Here is a 17,355-nt window from a genome sequence, read left to right on the forward strand (position 1 = left end):
AATCTGAGAGACTTTTTCTATTAATAGGGAATCTAAATTTAATAACTAAACTTACCATGCTTAGGCTACTGCCATGTTTTTTGTGCCTTTGTTTTCAAATGTGCATGCTGTTTCTTTTCAATTTTGTCAGTTGCTCTGCAGACTTGGTTTTGTTTGCTCTTCTTTTCTACTGTGATATTTGAAGATAGATACTCCCTCTGGTTCTGCTAGGGGGTTCCTTAGAGTGTCCCACAAATACTTTTAAAACCTACATTTGTTTAATTTTACCAATAAAAAGCCAAACAATAACCTTTGGAAACTCTATGAAAAAGGAGGCACCAAACATTTTTTCTTTCCCTATCCCCTATTAATCTTCCTTTTGTTGGTCTTCATTAATAGAATCTGGGATAGTAAATCCAGTCATTTGAAAAAAAATAGTTTTTTTTTCAAAAGTAATTACTATTCCTATAAAACATTTGAACAATATCCAAAAGTACAAAGGCCAGCAACAAAAACCTGACATACTACTATACCAAGACAGCCACTGTTAATATTTTAGTATATTTCTTTTCAGTCTTTTTACTATACACGTTACATATATATATATACTATAGTGTATACATAATTTTTATATGCTGCTTTATTCATTGAAATATTTTATGAGCAAACCAGTGTTTTTTGGTTATTAAAAAGTTTTCATAATCATTTTAATGACCTTATTATATTCTATAAAGTAGATGAGCCATAAGTTATTACCACATTTTTATTATTATACATTCAGTTTATTTTCAGTTTTTTATTATCATAAATAATGTTGAATAGAATTATCTTTGTGCAAAAGGAGAAAAAGCACTTTTTCCCCCCTAATTTAGGATTATTTCCTTAGGATAGATTCCCATAATGAAATTAACAAGTCAAAAGAAATAAATTTTTTACAGGTCTCTTGATCCATATTGCTAAGTTGCTTTCCAAAAGAAATCACATCATTATAAATAAAATGTCAATATGATTTTATTGTTACTATAGTTCTATTAGTATTTTAGACTTAGCCTCAATTCGTCTCTCATTATTAGTGTTTATATCAACTTATATCTATAGCTAAAGTCTGTTATAGATATCACCAACTCTCCCAAACCCCTATCTTTCAAATTACGAGCTCTTTTTCTGATTCAGTGATTCATGATTTTATGATTCATCAAATTGTGTCAAATCCATGGGAGAATGTTCCTGATATGCTTTTTGGTAGATCAATAAAATTAATGCTTTTTTAAACTTAATTAGAAGGTTTCTTTTCTGCATGTTGTGTAGTCGGTGACTTAGTTTCACTAAGGAAAATTATTTTTTTGTTACTAGTGTCCCTGTTTTCCTCCATTCCATCCCAACCCATAGCGCAAGGAGAAGCCTATGGTAAATTAAAAGATGCTGTTCTAGGCGGGATTGCAAAGTGCATTGAGGCCTCTGAACAAGGGGGTAAAAGGGGGGGAGTAAAAATTGAACTAGGCGCTCAAGACTCTGTGAAACTGAAATTATAATAAAAAATAGAGTCGTTAGTTGGTGTATGGAATAGATCCAGACTCCGACGGATGTTTTGAATCTTGAAAAGGTAATAATAATTTAAATCACTTTGATGTACTTGAAGGCCCAGCTGAAATTGTTCCTCATTTAGGAAGCCTTAAATGTGATCTCTCTTGCCTCTACATTGTCCCATTTATCTATACTTCACTTCTGACGTGGATCATTTTCTACTTTGATGGTGGTCATTTGCCTGACTGTTCTTTGCTCATCACCCCTAAGCTCCATGTCTGACGCACCTCTGCACTCTGACAGCACCGGCAAATTGCTTTACCCAGATTAGGGCTCAACAAGTATTTCCTGAAATGAATGTCTATCAGTCCATAACTGCAATCAAAACTGAAGGATATACAGGTTGTAAAGCATTCCCAAACAACTTTCTTTACTAAGTGCCCACATTGACCAATAGGTAAGTAGATAAATATTTACTTAAGGACCTTCTCATAGTGTCAGTTATAGAAATATCATTGTATATTTATTGATTTTAAGATATTGTTTTCTTCTCTTCTTCCCATAAGAAACCACCATTCATTTCCCCTTATATTAACATTTTCCTTAAAAAAAATACTCCTTTTCATTTTCTCATTAAACAGCAAATTTATTTTCCCTTAAATGTGTGTATAAATACTTAGAATCACAAATGCCAGTTTATTTTTCCTAAAAAAATTTTTTCTAACTTTTTATTCTAAGTATACAGTTTGATGAATTTTCACAAACTGAACACACACTTCTAACCAGCACCTGGATTAAAGAACAGAATATTACTCGCATCTCAGAAAACTCCCTCTGGCTTCCTGGTGGCATTTTGACTTATTTGGGGTGTAGGGCGGGGAGGGGAAGGGGAAGAAATTCTCCTCAATATTTGACATTTCTGTATTGTTTCAAAGTTTCTAAATATGTATGAGATTATATATGTCTCTACTTATTTTTGCCATGTGTCTAATTAAGAAAGATGTAGCATTTACTTTATATTTGCTGGGAAAGCATTAAGTGATTTTGAAAGTCTTTAAGCTATGCACTTGGAAAGATTTTGTCAAAAATCAAGGATGTTTGGTATTAATTTATATGAAAAAGAAACAAATTTCTTTGCCTACAAAAAATTCCTATTCCAGAAACAAAGTCTAGCCTAAGGTTTCAGGAATCTTTGTTCTTATATTTTGGTTTAATCAGTAAAACTTAGGGTGAATGAAGTGTAACACTATATTGCAACTGGTTTGATATGTTTTCTTAGTCACTTTTCTAAGTATACTGCTTTGTTAAAAGGTACATTGTTGATTTTAAATGTACTACATGAGAACTGCTTGCTTGTACTTTGTTTTTGTAAACATTTCATAATACTCGTATCTTGGAGGACAGCTTCTAGGGCACTTTGGGGGAGGTAGTATTGTTCTAAAGTTAATTATAATTTTTTAACCTCAGGCAAAATGAATCAGTTTTGAGAACCCAATAATTCCAGTTTCTATGTATAGACCATGGCTTCCAGCCCTTCCCCCCACCTCCCCAAATGAGTTGACAACCATTTCCATTGCAGAGGAAGTATAGCTTATTGTGCACAAAACACTGGAACTATGTCTACAGGAATTTGGAAACCTAAATCTTCAAGCAGTGGCTTTGTGAATTGGGCAAGGCGGGTAGAACAAACTCAGTGAAATGAGAATTCTTCGTAATCCAATGCAATGGAGTCACTTGTCTAAGCATCTATCAAAAAGACTATTGCGGTGACATGTTGTGATGGTGGATAGCCATCATTAGAGTGCCGATCTATGTGCATACATTTCAACAAAGAAGGAAATCAAATCTGGGGGGTGAGTCCAGGCAGAAGAAATAGGGTAGCATCTCAGTTCACTCTCATTAAAAGACCCAGAACTCCTGACGTATATAATGTAATGTTTCATACATATAAGAGCAGATCTAATATATACATATAATTTAAAGAAAAAGAATAAGACAAACATACCTCCATATTCCCACCCAATGTAACAAGTAGTACATTTATTGATGCTTTTGAAGCCCCTGTGTGTCCTTCACGATCACATCCCTCATTCTACCTGATGGAAGTAACTACTCTGACTTTGGCTTCTCATTCCTTTTTCTTTTGTTCTTTATCGTTTTGCCACGTATATAGTCCTGAACAATATATTATTTAGGTTTTTAAAAATGTTTTTATTAAAAATATAGCTGACATACTTTGTATCAGTTTCAGGTGTACACTATAGTTGTTCAACATAGTTTTGAATGGTTTTGAAAATGTTATGAATGGAATCAAACTGACTTCATTCTTCTTTAATTTGTTCTTTTACATTAGCATTATGCTTGTGAGCATTTTGATTGTATAATATCCTATTGTGTGGATACACATAACTCTATAGTTTATTTATCCATTCTCTTGTTGGTGGACATTTGGTTGGTTTTGTTTTGGGCTGCTATACCCAGTAGTGCTATGGGCATACTTGTTCTTACCTTCTGGCACAGATAAGAATTCCTCTATTATATATATACTCATTCTTTGTAATTGAATTGTCAGGTTATAGTATCTTCAATTTTACCAGGTAATATTATTATTTTTAATAAAATAATAAAAAACTAATTATTTTGTACTTAGTTCAAAAGGGCTAGGATTGCCAGATTTCGCAAATAAAAATATAGGACGCTCAGTGAAATTTGAATTTCACATAAATAACAGATAATTTTTTAGTATAAGTATGGCTCATGTAAAATTTATATTTCATCTGCCAACTCTAACAAGGATGATAAACTTTACCAAATCACAAACATTGGGCAATGAAGGGTAAGTGTGAGGGGTAAGTGTGAGATTATTTGGCCCTTTCTTCCTCTGCTAGAGTGGCCAACCCAATTGTTTACTAGCAGGTTAGTTCAGGGAACTCAAGTGCTTGGTTCAGGGAACTCCATTGCTTGCTAACTATGTGGGTAACTGATTGACTCAACAAATATATATTTGGCACCAACTGCATGCCATGCAACTGCTAGATGTTGGGAATATATGTAATAGACAGACAGATAAGGTCCTTGCCCTCCCTAAGATTTTAGCCAAGGTGGGGAAACAAATGACAGTAAGGCAATGATCTATATACTGTGGGAACAGTGGTGTGCTGGTGAGGAAGCCCTTATTTGTAGTTTTTGCTGACTTTGGAGTTGTAAATACTCTTACCATAGCCAATTTCAAGCTACAGATGTGACATCATTGAACTCTGAGTTATGAGAGATGTACATAATCTGCCCCTGCCCCCTGCCCCCAAGTCCTCAGAAAGGACACCATCCAGTCTCTGGGCTCATTTCTGATTGGTTTGGGGGAAAGGGGCTTGGGCATTATTTCATCAAATTAAGAAAGAATCAAATGTTAAGAGCTATAAAATGCATTTATTATTATCTATAATATTGGATGTTTTGTAAGTACTTTTACTATGGTATACAAATAGAAAAGAGTTTAATAAACATAGCTGTAAATTAGGATCAGTCTACAGAACAGGGCCCAGATTCTCCCTTTTGTATATGAACTTCTCTCAGGAGACCCTTGAAGACCTCTTCTGCATTGCACCCTCACCTTTATCCCAGCTTATTGTTCCTCATCATTCATTCATTCCACATTGACAGAGCCCTTGGTCTCCGCCACACACCGTACTAGGGGCTTAAATCCCTGTCCTCATGGAACACTCAATTCACAGAAAGAACATTCTCCCATCTCTTCCTAATGCTTTTTTTTTTTTTTAATTTTTATTGGGGAATATTGAGGAACAGTGTGTTTTTCCATGGACCCATCAGCATCATGTCAAGTCATTGTTTTTAATCTAGTTACGGGGGGCGGGGCGCAGCTCACTGGCCCATGTGGGAATTGAACCCGCGACCTTGGTGTTATTAGGACTGCACTCTAACCACTGAACCAACCGTCCACCCTCTTTCCAATTCTTTCTAGTTGGATTTACTGCACTCTCCTATCGTTTACTCAGTTCACTCCTGTGTTTTCATGCTGGCTTCCCCCCGGGAACATTTCCCCAAGAAAGCTTGCCACAAACCCCTTTCTAATCATCTTCTCTTCCTTTTCTTGAGATTTCTCCTCCCTCATAGAGTGGCAGTTGTTCCTTTTTTCTCCGAATCGGGACTCTCCTGATTTTTGGTAACTTTTCCTATTGTGCAAGCTATCCCCCTCGCCATCTGCTCTACCTATGAAACGTTTTTTGAATGCGTATGTACTAACCATGTGCAAGGTGTGGGGGAACCTCTACTTACCACTTAAACGTTTTCATTAATCACAATCATTTTATAAAATTATGTATTTACACATTTGTATTCAGGCCCTTTTTAAACTTGTTACTTAATACATGATTCACAAAGTTTGAAAAAGCATAAAGGGGGAAAAGAGTAATGATGTAATTTCACAACCCTAGGCTAGTCATTATTAACTTTTTTGGGTGGATCCTTTTAGTCATTTGTTATGTATACTTACAAACAAATTGGGATCATACCCACTTTTTCACTTATTATTGTATGAAAATTTTATCATCTTTTTTCAGTGTTCTTTGAAGACATGATTTTAAATGATGTCATGACATTCCATTTTCAGCCTAAGCCACAGTTTATTTAATTAGTTCCCTGTTGCTGGCAGTAGCCTCTTTATAAGTCAGTGTTGACTATCTTCATCTTAAGCTACAAGAAAGCAGGAATCAGTCATTTAAATGTCCTTCCTTGGCAGCACTCATAACAAAAACATAGCTAAAGTAATTGAATTAAGTATATGCTGTGATCCTCTAGTTACCACTTAAAATAAAAGGCGTTTGTCTGCATAGTGTTACCCAGGTTGGTATAAAGGTAACGAGAAGCTCTGGAGAGAGTTGGGAGAAAGATAACCTCAATCTTTTTGGTTGGGTTTTTTCTCTTGAGAGGAGTGGAGCTCTGTATAAAGTCTTGGAATTGGTTAAGAGCTTTAGAAATCACCTAGTGATTCTAACCTCTTTTTCAAAGATGATGAGATTGAATCAAGGATTGTTACCTGCTGAGACTAAAACCCAGGTCTCTTGACTTTCCTTCTGTCTTATGCTTTTTACACAATGAGCTAAGCTCTTTTAAAATACAGAAAAAGCATACATTTACATAATTTACCTACATGTTGTTATAGGACTTGTTTCCTCATTCTAGTGTGCGCATACTTTGGTATATAAATCTAATGGTAAGGCCCTAGATATGTATCCATGAGAAAGGAAAGCATGTAATAAGCCAAAAAGTGGAAACAACACAAATATTCAACAGGTAAATGGATAAAGTGTGGTATATTCATATAGACTGGAATACTCAGCAATCAAAAGAAATGAACTATTGATAAATATAGCAATGTAGATGAATCTCAAAATGTTTATGTTGAGTAAAAGAAGCCAGACAAAAGAGTACAAACTGTATGATTCTATTTATCTAAAATTCTGGAAAAATGAAACTAATCTAAGTGACAGAAAGCAGACCTGTGGTTACTTGGGGGTCAGGGTGGAGTGGAAGAACCACCTCAAAGGGGTAAAGGAAACTTTGGAGGCTGATGGATACACTCACTATCTTGATTGTAGAAATGGTTTCAGGAGTACATATATGTCAAAATTTATCAAATTGTACATTTAAAATATGTGCAATTTATTGTATGTCAATTATATCTCACTGAAGTGAAATCTACCTATTAAGTTTGAAAAGCAGAACAAGACTAGAAACTCACTGAAGAATCTGAAGCACAAGAAAACTAAAATTATTTCTGGAGATAACTGACAACCAAGTTTCTAGTCTAATATGAGTTTATCTGAACAAAACATTACTGTGAGAAATGCAAAGTCATAAAAATAAAAAATAGAAATGACATTTTTGTCCCCCTGGTAATCATGCCATTTCCTCATGTCTGTACAGTTGCCCTATATCATCTTTTTAGTGTTCAATTTGGTTTTTTAGAGAGCAATAACCTTGTATTTTTCCTTATTAGACGGTTCTTTTATATACAAGACGTCCAATCACTGATGTGTCTGTACGTGTGTGGCTGTGTAGAAAACTACACTGCATCTATAAATTGTAGCAAATACTGTATTTTCCTTTGGAATTTTGTAGTCGGGACTCAGCAGCGGCACTGCAAAGAAGCTGGAACTTTCTGGAAACCATACCCTCTTCTACAAGATGAGCGCTGCATAGTTTCCCTAAATATGTGAAATCAGTAAGCAAAGTTGTCTGTTTAGATTTTCCACTTAGTTTCAAAATAAAGAATTGCTATACCACACATACGGTGCACAACACCATCGAATATTCTTTTTTAAGGAAACATTCATAAAGTTTTATTTCCACACTCCACTCCCGACGTATTTTCTTAGCTTTTATTCTGTAATCACTCCCATTCTACAGACTGGGAGACGCACACAGGTTTTTTTTTTTGCATAGTACAGATGGCTAGGAAAGAAGCAACTCTCAACTTTTCAGTTCCATTTTGAGAAATGATCGCATCGAACTCGTGAGAAACGACAGCGCAGCGAGCAGCAGCAATTCTCCCCAGGCTGGGTGTGGGTCAGGAGCCAGGCGCGCGCTTCCGCGGGAGACGGGGAGTCAGGTGGCAGCGGAGCAGGAGCCGGAGCGGCGCGGCCGGGGCGCGTCTCCCTCTGGCCGGCGCGGGAGGCCACTCCCGCGCACGCGAGTCCGCCGGCCCGAAGCTCCCGCGCCGCGATCCGCGGGTGCGCCAGGGGCGCCCGCGTCACCTCCCTCGCCACCCCCCGCCCCCAACCCCTGGCAGGTCCCTCCCCCATGCCTGCTCCCGCGGCCGCCGCCGCCGCCGCCGCTACCGGAGGCGCAGGAGCCTCGCGATAGTGTTTGCACAGGCGGCGCGTGACGCCGCCGCCGCCGCCTGTAACTGATGCAGAGGTTACCCCGCTGCCTCAGCCGCCACCCACCGCCCGCCGCCGCCGCCACCCGGGCGACGCCGGGGGCCGACGCACTGCAGAGGTGCCGGCAGGTTCCGCCCGCGGAAGTCTCCTCGGCCGGCGCAGCCCGCGCTCCGCCCGCGCTCCGACCCCGGCACCGGCGGACGCCCCCTCGACGCCTCAGCCACCTCTCTCCTTCCCTCCGCCTCTTCCCCGGCGCGCCAGCCTGCTCCCTCGCTTCTCCCCCCTCTCCTCCTCCCCGTCCCCTCTCCTCCCCTCACCTCTTCCCTCCCCACCTCCCCCCTTCTCGGCTTCCTCCCCCATCCCCTTGACTCTCCCCTCCCTGCCCTCGCTCTCTTGCTCGCCCTCAGCGCGGCCCCCGCCATGACGGAGGCGGGTGCCGGTGCCGTTGCCGCCGCTGCCGTCGCAGGGGGGGAGTTGGGTTCCCAGAAAGTAGCTTGATGAGTGTCCAAAGTAGCAGTGGAAGTTTGGAGGGGCCGCCATCTTGGTCCCAGCTCTCCACGTCTCCAACCCCGGGCTCGGCGGCGGCGGCCAGGTCCCTGCTGAATCACACGCCGCCATCCGGGAGGCCCAGGGAAGGTAAGCGCCGTCGCGCCAGCGCCCGCTCGCGGGCCTCCCCTCGCGCGCTGGGGAACCCGCGACCCCTAGGTCTCCTCCCCGCGACCCCGGGGTGGGGGATGGTGGTGAGGTAGACGCGAGGCCGCCCGTCTGCGGGGAGGTAGTGCGCTGGCTGTGGGTGGTGGTTCGCGGGTGACGGAGGACACGGGAGATGGGGTGCGCGCTGGAGGGGACGGGGCGAGGCGAGGGCACAGACTCGCCTGGGGTTCTTAGGAGCCAGTCCTGCTAGGGTGGAAAAACTCCCCCCGGCCGCGAGCCCCTTTCTGCTCCATTTGCTAGTACACTCAGTACTCTTAACCTCCTGGCCTCCGGTCTCTGGTGGGTTTTCCCTCCCGTTGAAGCATTCATCCTCGAGCCCCCTCCCCTTCCCTCGCGTACTCCTCCCATAGAGGCGGTCCCTGCTCTGCGAGCTGTGCTGCCCGGGACCTGAAGGATGCCCCCCGTTTGAAGGGTCTCTGCCCTTCGGGGAGAGCCGCTAAAATGATCAAAACCGACTTTGATCCCTTGCTTGGCCCCCTAGAGCAATTTAACGGATAGACTGACTCGTGTGCAGGCTTTTTAAACCACCTCTTCAGATGGTGGCAACTTTCCTTCGGCATCACCTCCTGTGTGTTTGTGCATTATCTCTACTGCAAGTAGGCTACTGTTCTCTGACAGGATCGTGGGTTTTGTGGGAAATACCCGCTTAAAGGTTTACTGCAAACACGCACCAGATCGGTTACAATTGTTTTCTAAGTTTTCTGCTTTCTTGCATGTAAGTGTGCTGCCACCAGATGTAGCAGTTACACAGCTAGTAAGACACTAGAGTGCTTTTCCCTAAAATTTCAACTTGCTGTATGTGTTTAACTTTAAGTATACCACATAAAATGATATTTCGGAGAACACACATTTGGGGAAGAATAAATGTGCGTGGAATCGCGTTTAACGCTCTTTTGTCTGGAACACGTTGAGCGGTATTCATCAGCATTTGGGCTCACTCCCAGTTGTGTCACACGAGATTGTAGCCACCTTCTCAAAAAAAAAAAAAGACGTCTGGTAGTCCTATAGTCTAGTAAATCATTTAAAGAAACCAGGAGCTTTGATTTATGTAGGAATCTGTGGGATTAATTTATTTTGAAAATATCTGTCAATTTTTACTACTAGAGCCTTGACAATTGTTAATCAAGTGTTTTGTGCCCTCAATCCACTGGTTCCGGCATAGCATTCTTTGTCATTTTGTTCCTGTGAGCATGTGTGAAAGTGACAATAGGCTCAAAGATTGGCATGAATTTGCTCTAGAAAATTCATGGAAAGGTTTGATTTATGGCATCCATTAAACATGCTAAATACATTGACAGACATTTTCCCCTTTCCATCTCACCCGACACTGAGTTCTGATTATTAGAAGATAAAAGTTTTATTTATTGATTAACTCAAATTTAGCACATTTGGTGATGTTTTTTGCACTGGAAAATTTGTAAATGAATGTTTTAAAATTTATTTTGTAAATAGAGCAGTTGGCGCTTTCAGCATGTTTTTACTTTTGTCTGTAGTTTCATTAAGGTGCTTAATGATAGTGTTATGAATGATAATGTAATGAGTGATAGTAAGAGATGGTTTTGGGAAAGACTCCTGGTTTTTAAGGCTGTACCTTTCTTTCATTCATTCATTCATCCATCCATCCATCCATCCATCCATTCATTTATTATTTTTTTTCAAATGCATTTATTGAGCCATTTCTGTGAGACAGATGCCATGCTACACACTGAGGATGTAGTATTTAGTTGTTCATCTGTAACATCTAATCCGTATTAGTAATTTGGGGGCTGCAAAACTTAGATTGTAAGTTTTGGAGTTTACTTCAACTTTAGTTTAAAAAACTTCTATTTTGCACTTTTCCTGATGTTTGAAATTTTTGAGGGGTTGGAATAATTTAGCTTGAACTTCCAAATAACCAGAATTTTTCCAGCAGTTTAGATTATAATCGATTTTTATGAAACCTAAACTAGTGAGTCTCTCTGTTAATTAATGAAATAACAGTACATGCTTTTGTGAAAGTAATTCTTCACCCCAAGTACCTGTAAGGCCATAGTCTTTTTGACCAACTATCATGTAAGTTAAAATTACGTTAATTGTCCCTAGGGTTATATATTCATCTTGAAGCTATAGTCTCAGATTTCACTAATAGCCCCAGGTATCAAGATGGAGACATTTTCTTTTGAGTGGGATCTCAGTTTTTATTTTAACTAGTGTTTAGCATATTTTCCAGGTATACATTTAGTATGTTATATAAATTGATGTTAATTGAGAGAGCTTTCGACTTCTGGTGACTGCTAGTAAGAACTATTAATATAAATGGAACTTGACTGTATGTATCAAGAAAGAGAACAAACCTTGTTCCTTGAAAAATTGGGCCAATTTCCTATATAATAGGAAATTTTAAATTTAAAAGAGACACGTGTATGTTTCCACATATAATGGTTATATGTGATGAACTTTTAAGAAAACTTAACTTTGAAAATGGGCTGTTTTTAAAGATGTGCTGTAAGTATCTGAAAAAATTAATTATTTTGAAGTTTTGATATATTTGAAACTGAAAATCTAAGATTATAAGCTAATTATTTTTAATGCTCCATATTTTGACTTTCTTCCTTTCCCATCCTATTCTCATCATATGAATATAATTTTGGCTTAATTACAAATAAAATACAGTTAAATATTATAAGATTTAGGAATTTATTAGAATTTAGGGATTTGTATTATATAGCAATGACGACTATTTATCTTGGGAGTCCCAAAACTTTTTCTTTATCAGTCTTGAATTTCTCTGAGAGTTTCTCACAATGTAGCTATAGATTTCATGTTGGATCTTTGAAACCTGTGGTCTCTGTCCCATTTTTATCTTCTAATAATCAAGCGATTAAGGAGGTGGGAAGTTAAGAAATGAAGTACATTTTCAAATAAAGGTCAATTTTGCTTTGTTGAAGTCTAAAAAGCAGTGTCATATTGCCTAGGTGAGCAGATTCCCCCCCCCCCCATCGGTACATGGGTGCTTTCAAATGGGTTATAGCTGAATTAAATTAATGATTATACAGAAGACTTGTATTTTCTGTGATTTTATCTTACCAGATATAAATAAATTGCTTTATTTTTATGTAAATAGTAAAAGTAGTTTGGTTACAAAGGTAGTATCACAGTGTAATTAAAGTGTTGCTTTCTCTATTTCCATGTTTACAGACTACAACCCTTAGATAGAAGAATTAGAGTATTTGACTCCAGATGATTTAGTAACACCGGTAGGGAGATGTTTAAAAATAAAAGAGTACCAGATGGCCATTTAATTTCTTGAAGTCACTAGCTATAAGAGGATAGCGTTGTGTGTTTAAGGATTCTAGCTCATGAATATATATATGTGCAGTAGGTAGGTATATTTCTTTTTGACCAATTAGCATGTAAGTTAAAACTCTGTTAATCCTGGGGGAAAAAAAGAAAAAGGAAAAAAAAAACTGTGTTAATCCTCTTTAGGGCTATGTATTTATCCTGAAGCTATAGTCTCAGATTTCACTGATGCTGACAGGAATTACATATATGAAGCCCCAGGTATCAAGATAGAAATGGTTTCAGAGGCACATTTACATATTAGAGGAGAGAGAGAAAGAGAAAGGGTGAGAAAGGGAAAGAAAGAGAAACCCAGGATAGAGGTCTGGGAATCTGCCCGAGAAATAGGCTTGTTTTAGGATTTTGGTCTCAGGACCCCTTTACTCTCTTAAAAATTATTGAGGACTCTGAAGAGATTTTATATGGGTTGTGTCTATTGATATTTACTATATTGGAATGAAATAATTTCAAATATATTTATCTAAAAATAATAATAGACTGATTACATGTTAACAAATTTTTAAATGAAGACTATTCTGAAACAAAAACTTTAGTGAGACTAGTGGTTTTGTTTTATATTTTACAAAATCACTTTAACTTCTGGCTACTAGAAGACAGCTGGATTTTGCTTCTGCTTTCAGTCTTGTGATTTAGATTGAGGTATGTGAAGAAAATCCAGTTTCACGTAGATAGGTAGTTGGAAAAGAATAAGTATTTTAATAGCTTTTTGAGAAGGATATATTTTTTGATATTACACCAAAATTTGACAAGTGGCAGGTTTTTTTAAAGGTTACTTGCAATATGGAAATACATTATATTCTAGAATTGTCTCCAGGGCCCACGAGAAATCTGTGGACCATACAGTTAGCCTAAAGAAAACACTACTTAAAGGGTGGGAAACATGATAGCTGTCTTCAGGTACTTAAAAAACATAAATAGAAAAGAGAATAAATTCTGCTATTTTAGAAGGTAGACCAGCAGATGGAAGTTAGAAGGCATAAATTGAATTCGGTATAATTTTTTGACAAGACTGCAAGAATTGTATAGCAGCTAGACTTACCTCACAAGGGAAGGAATTACCTCTTGAAGTATTAATATTTAGCTATAAGAATTTAAAGCAGGTGATGGACGTTTTGGGGGGAGGCAGAGATAAATTGTGTAGATTCTTATTTGGGGTGCTCGTGGATTAAGTTACTTATGGTCCCATCCAATTTAAAAATGTATACATTCTGTGATTTTTTTTTTTTTTTGGAAAAGTGCTAAATATAGTTAAACTGTGCTTATATATTCATGAAGGTTTTTGAAGATTCTCTTGTCAGTAGTATGAAGCTATTGTTGACTTTGTTACTATTTTGCATTTTTATTGTGCTGTTCCTCGGAGGATTTTCTTGTATTTTTTGGAATCAACACTATCAGTCTTCCCGAAATCTTGCTAAATTCCCAGTGAAATATAACAAGCTTTGAAGGTATTTTAGGGAATCAAATGCTGCCTATGATACAGTTTAGTAGAGTTGTAATATATTTGGACACAGAATTTTAGAATACTGTGGGGGGCTAATTTTCAATTTTGAAAGAGAAACAATCAACACTCTGTAGTCTTTTATTTATAATTGTTTATGTGATTCCAGAAGTAATATGCTTAATCTGTTCTAATGGTTTTAAAGCTAGGGAGTCTGGAAAGAGGGCACATGAAGAAAAGTATTTAAATTGATCTCTCCTGAATTTAAAAATGCACATTACGTATATATAATCTGGACAGAAAATAAAATGACAAATTTTGATTCTCATCTTATTCAGAGAATTATATATGTAATATTTATCATTACCTATAACAATTCATATTTTAATTTTATATGGAACGTAATCTCCTGTGAGTTGGATTGAAAGGTTAGATTTTAGGTGGTGGAAAGTTAAGCATAAATTCCCATAACTTTCTTGAGGTCAATTTACTAAGTGCAGTAAGTGACACACAGCTTGAGACTTCATGTACTTGTTCCACTTGGATTTAAAGCTCATTTTCTATAGAAGAGCCATAGGAATAAGTCATTTGGTACAAATTAATAATTTCCTTATTAATTATTAATAAGTATTTAATTTGTATAAATTTAAGTATAAATTTAATTTGGTATTTATTAATAATTTCCAAAAATCTTAGAGTAATTTAGGGAATAGTATAACAAAGTAGGAGAAACAGTATGGTACAGATGAGAAAGTGTGTTGATTGTAATTGGAAGCCTTACTTTACCATTAACTAGCTGTGTGACCTTGGGCAAGTTTCTTATCTCTGCTTCCATTTCATAAAATGAGAATTACAGAGCTGAAAGGGACCCTGGAAGCAGTTGAGTCCAAACTTCTCATTTTACAGATGAGGAAACTTAGATAATTTGCCTAGGCTTTTACTGTAAGGGAGTTGGGACGACAATTCAGTTTTCTCACTCTTGACTTAGTGCTTTTTCCATTATACTTTGTGGCTTCTTTTCATCTGTAAAATGAGGGGATTGGATTTGAGGCTCTCAGAGGTCTCTACCAGCTCAAAAATATTATTCTTTTGACATTAGTCCTAACAGAATTAAGTGGAGGAAAGTTTGTAGCTTTTTATTTATTGGTGAAAGAAATGTTTTTGAAGAAGCAGTGTGACCCTTTCCAGGTTATGATTTGGCTTTTTAAGAGAAGATAGTTATCTTCATTATTAATAAAAGATTTTTAAATTTATGAGCATGGTAAGTAGTGTGGTGGGTGACGTTGTTTTTTTAATTATCTACATTCTAAGACACTTATGAATGTATTAAAAACTATGTAAGTTACGTAACAGTGTGGTGCTCTTAAGTGAAATAACTAGGGGATTGCTTCTCAAATTATTTCTGGAATGTTTGCTCCCGAGTTAGGTGCCTGTATTGTTCCTTAGTGTCCTATAGGATTGTCTGTTTCATAGCACCTCCATCCTGCTAGCTTTTACTATAGTTTTATTTATGTTGCCTACTAGACACAAAGGTCTTGAATTCAGAGACTGTGTTTTATTCATTTCTACATTCTCAGTGCCTAGTAGGTAGGATGCCCTCTATCGATTTGGCACACAAAAAAAGTTTTGTTGAAGGATAGTTAAGTTTTCTTTAAAATGGTGTGATTATGTATGTTAATATGCACATATTTCAGACCCAGGAAGATGCTTATTTTAGTAATTCTTAGACGTTATGTTTTAGAGAGTGATATAGATAGTAGTAACAATAATAGCTGAAGCTTATTGTTTGCACATGTTAATTCATTTAGTTCTCATAGCTCTGTGAAATATATGCAATGATTCTCATTTTACAGATTAGGAAACTGAAGCACAGAGACTTAAAGAAACTTGCCCAGTGTGACACAGAGGAGTAAATGTTAGTGCTGAGATTGGTACCAAGTCTGCACTTTTAACTACTAGGATATATTGCCTAAAATATGGAAATTTGGTTTTGGGTAATTTTTCAGTTGGTTTTCCTTCGCAAATTTTAATTTACTAATCGGTCTTTTAGGCTCATTCAGTTTACCTCTAAACTTTTGTTAATTTTTTTTACATGAGTTTTATACATGTATGAAGATAAGATGTTTAAAAAAACCGCAAAAAACCCAAAACCAAACAACCCGTTTTGGAAAGTTGTACCAGCTGTTCAAACCTTACTTACATTTCATTTTTTCAGATGTGTTTAGTACTTTCATGGTAATGTTAGAGGTACACTAATGAAAAATCTTATTTTCATGTTTAATAATCTAAATCGGAATGTCATTTAGCTTAATATTTTGGCCTCATAAGCCCACTGTAGCCATAACAAATAACATTAGAATTTGAACAAAGAGTTTTCCAGTGTTGGTACAGGAGTAGTCCACTTATTTGTGGAGGCTTTATAAGCTGGTGCATGAGGCTCTGAATAAAAGTGAGATGCTTCAGTGGCAGATCTTTGACTCTTACTAGTATTTGATGTGGGCAGGGAAAGGAGGCTTGAAGCTCAATCTTTAAGCTCATATAAGAAGTATTTTTTAAAAGCAATTTTAGTTACTCTATTGCATATAAAACAAATTCCTTGGTATAATGTATTATTTAGTAAATCTAATAAGAATCAGAGAATTTGAATGGGTTGATAGGAATTCCAAGCATGGTGTGGAAAGATATGCAGTGCTGAACCAGATGGTAGAATGTGAAATAAATCATCGCCCCGGTTCCAATGGTTGGTTTAAGAATTAACAATTAGAATACAGCAGCATAAACCCAGAACTGACATGTGGATTTCAGAAAAGAGTTGTCTTTCGAGTGTGATTGCTAAGCTTAAAGTTACTTGTCTGGGGCTCTAGAACCATTAAATCTTCTCAGTGTGACTTTATTGTTAGGTCTGAAATTTTGTGGATCTCAAGAAGACAAGTTATGTCTGTATTTAATTGTGAAAATACTATATTCTACAAAGACACATTACAAAGCCAACTATGAGTGGTTTGAGGAGATAACTTGTAGTATTTGTTCTTCATTTATGTGGATTAAGAATTGGTTGTACTCATAAATTTGTGACTTTCCTTGGAAACTAATTTATCTGGAGAAAGTGACAACTTCTAGGTTTAAATTCTAAAGCTTTAACCTGGTAAATTCTGGTTAAGTGTGATACCTTGTGTGAGTTCATGATTCCACATTTGACACGATGTTTGTGCTTCCTGAGATGAATATAGTGCAACTGGGGAAGGTCATAGGGGTTTGTGTGAAGCCAGTCAGGTTCCTTCTGTCTGTCGTGAGACAGTCGTGTTTCATTTTTTCTCTTTCTGATAAAATGTGTGTGCTTGCTTCTTAAAAAATATAGTTTCTTCTTTTTCTGTGCACAGATTTTTAAAAACATCACGGTAATTATATGGTTTAGTCAACTTTGTATGTTGCTTTTTTAACTTATTTATTTAAAAAAACATG

At 37.4% G+C, this 17,355-nt stretch overlaps 1 protein-coding gene across 1 annotated transcript in view; it reads left to right on the forward strand.

Annotated features, from left to right (window-relative positions):
* Positions 1-8,899: 8,899 nt before the first annotated feature.
* TLK1 (tousled like kinase 1) overlaps positions 8,900-17,355 on the forward strand; it is a 124,895-nt gene continuing 116,439 nt past the window's right edge. Inside the window, exon 1 of the mRNA XM_033112316.1 lies at positions 8,900-9,038. Within this exon, the coding sequence (XP_032968207.1) occupies positions 8,900-9,038 (139 nt within the window). The remainder of the gene's footprint in view (positions 9,039-17,355) is intronic.

The sequence above is a fragment of the Rhinolophus ferrumequinum genome, chromosome 8, assembly GCF_004115265.2.
Source record: "Rhinolophus ferrumequinum isolate MPI-CBG mRhiFer1 chromosome 8, mRhiFer1_v1.p, whole genome shotgun sequence".
NCBI lineage: Eukaryota > Metazoa > Chordata > Mammalia > Chiroptera > Rhinolophidae > Rhinolophus > Rhinolophus ferrumequinum.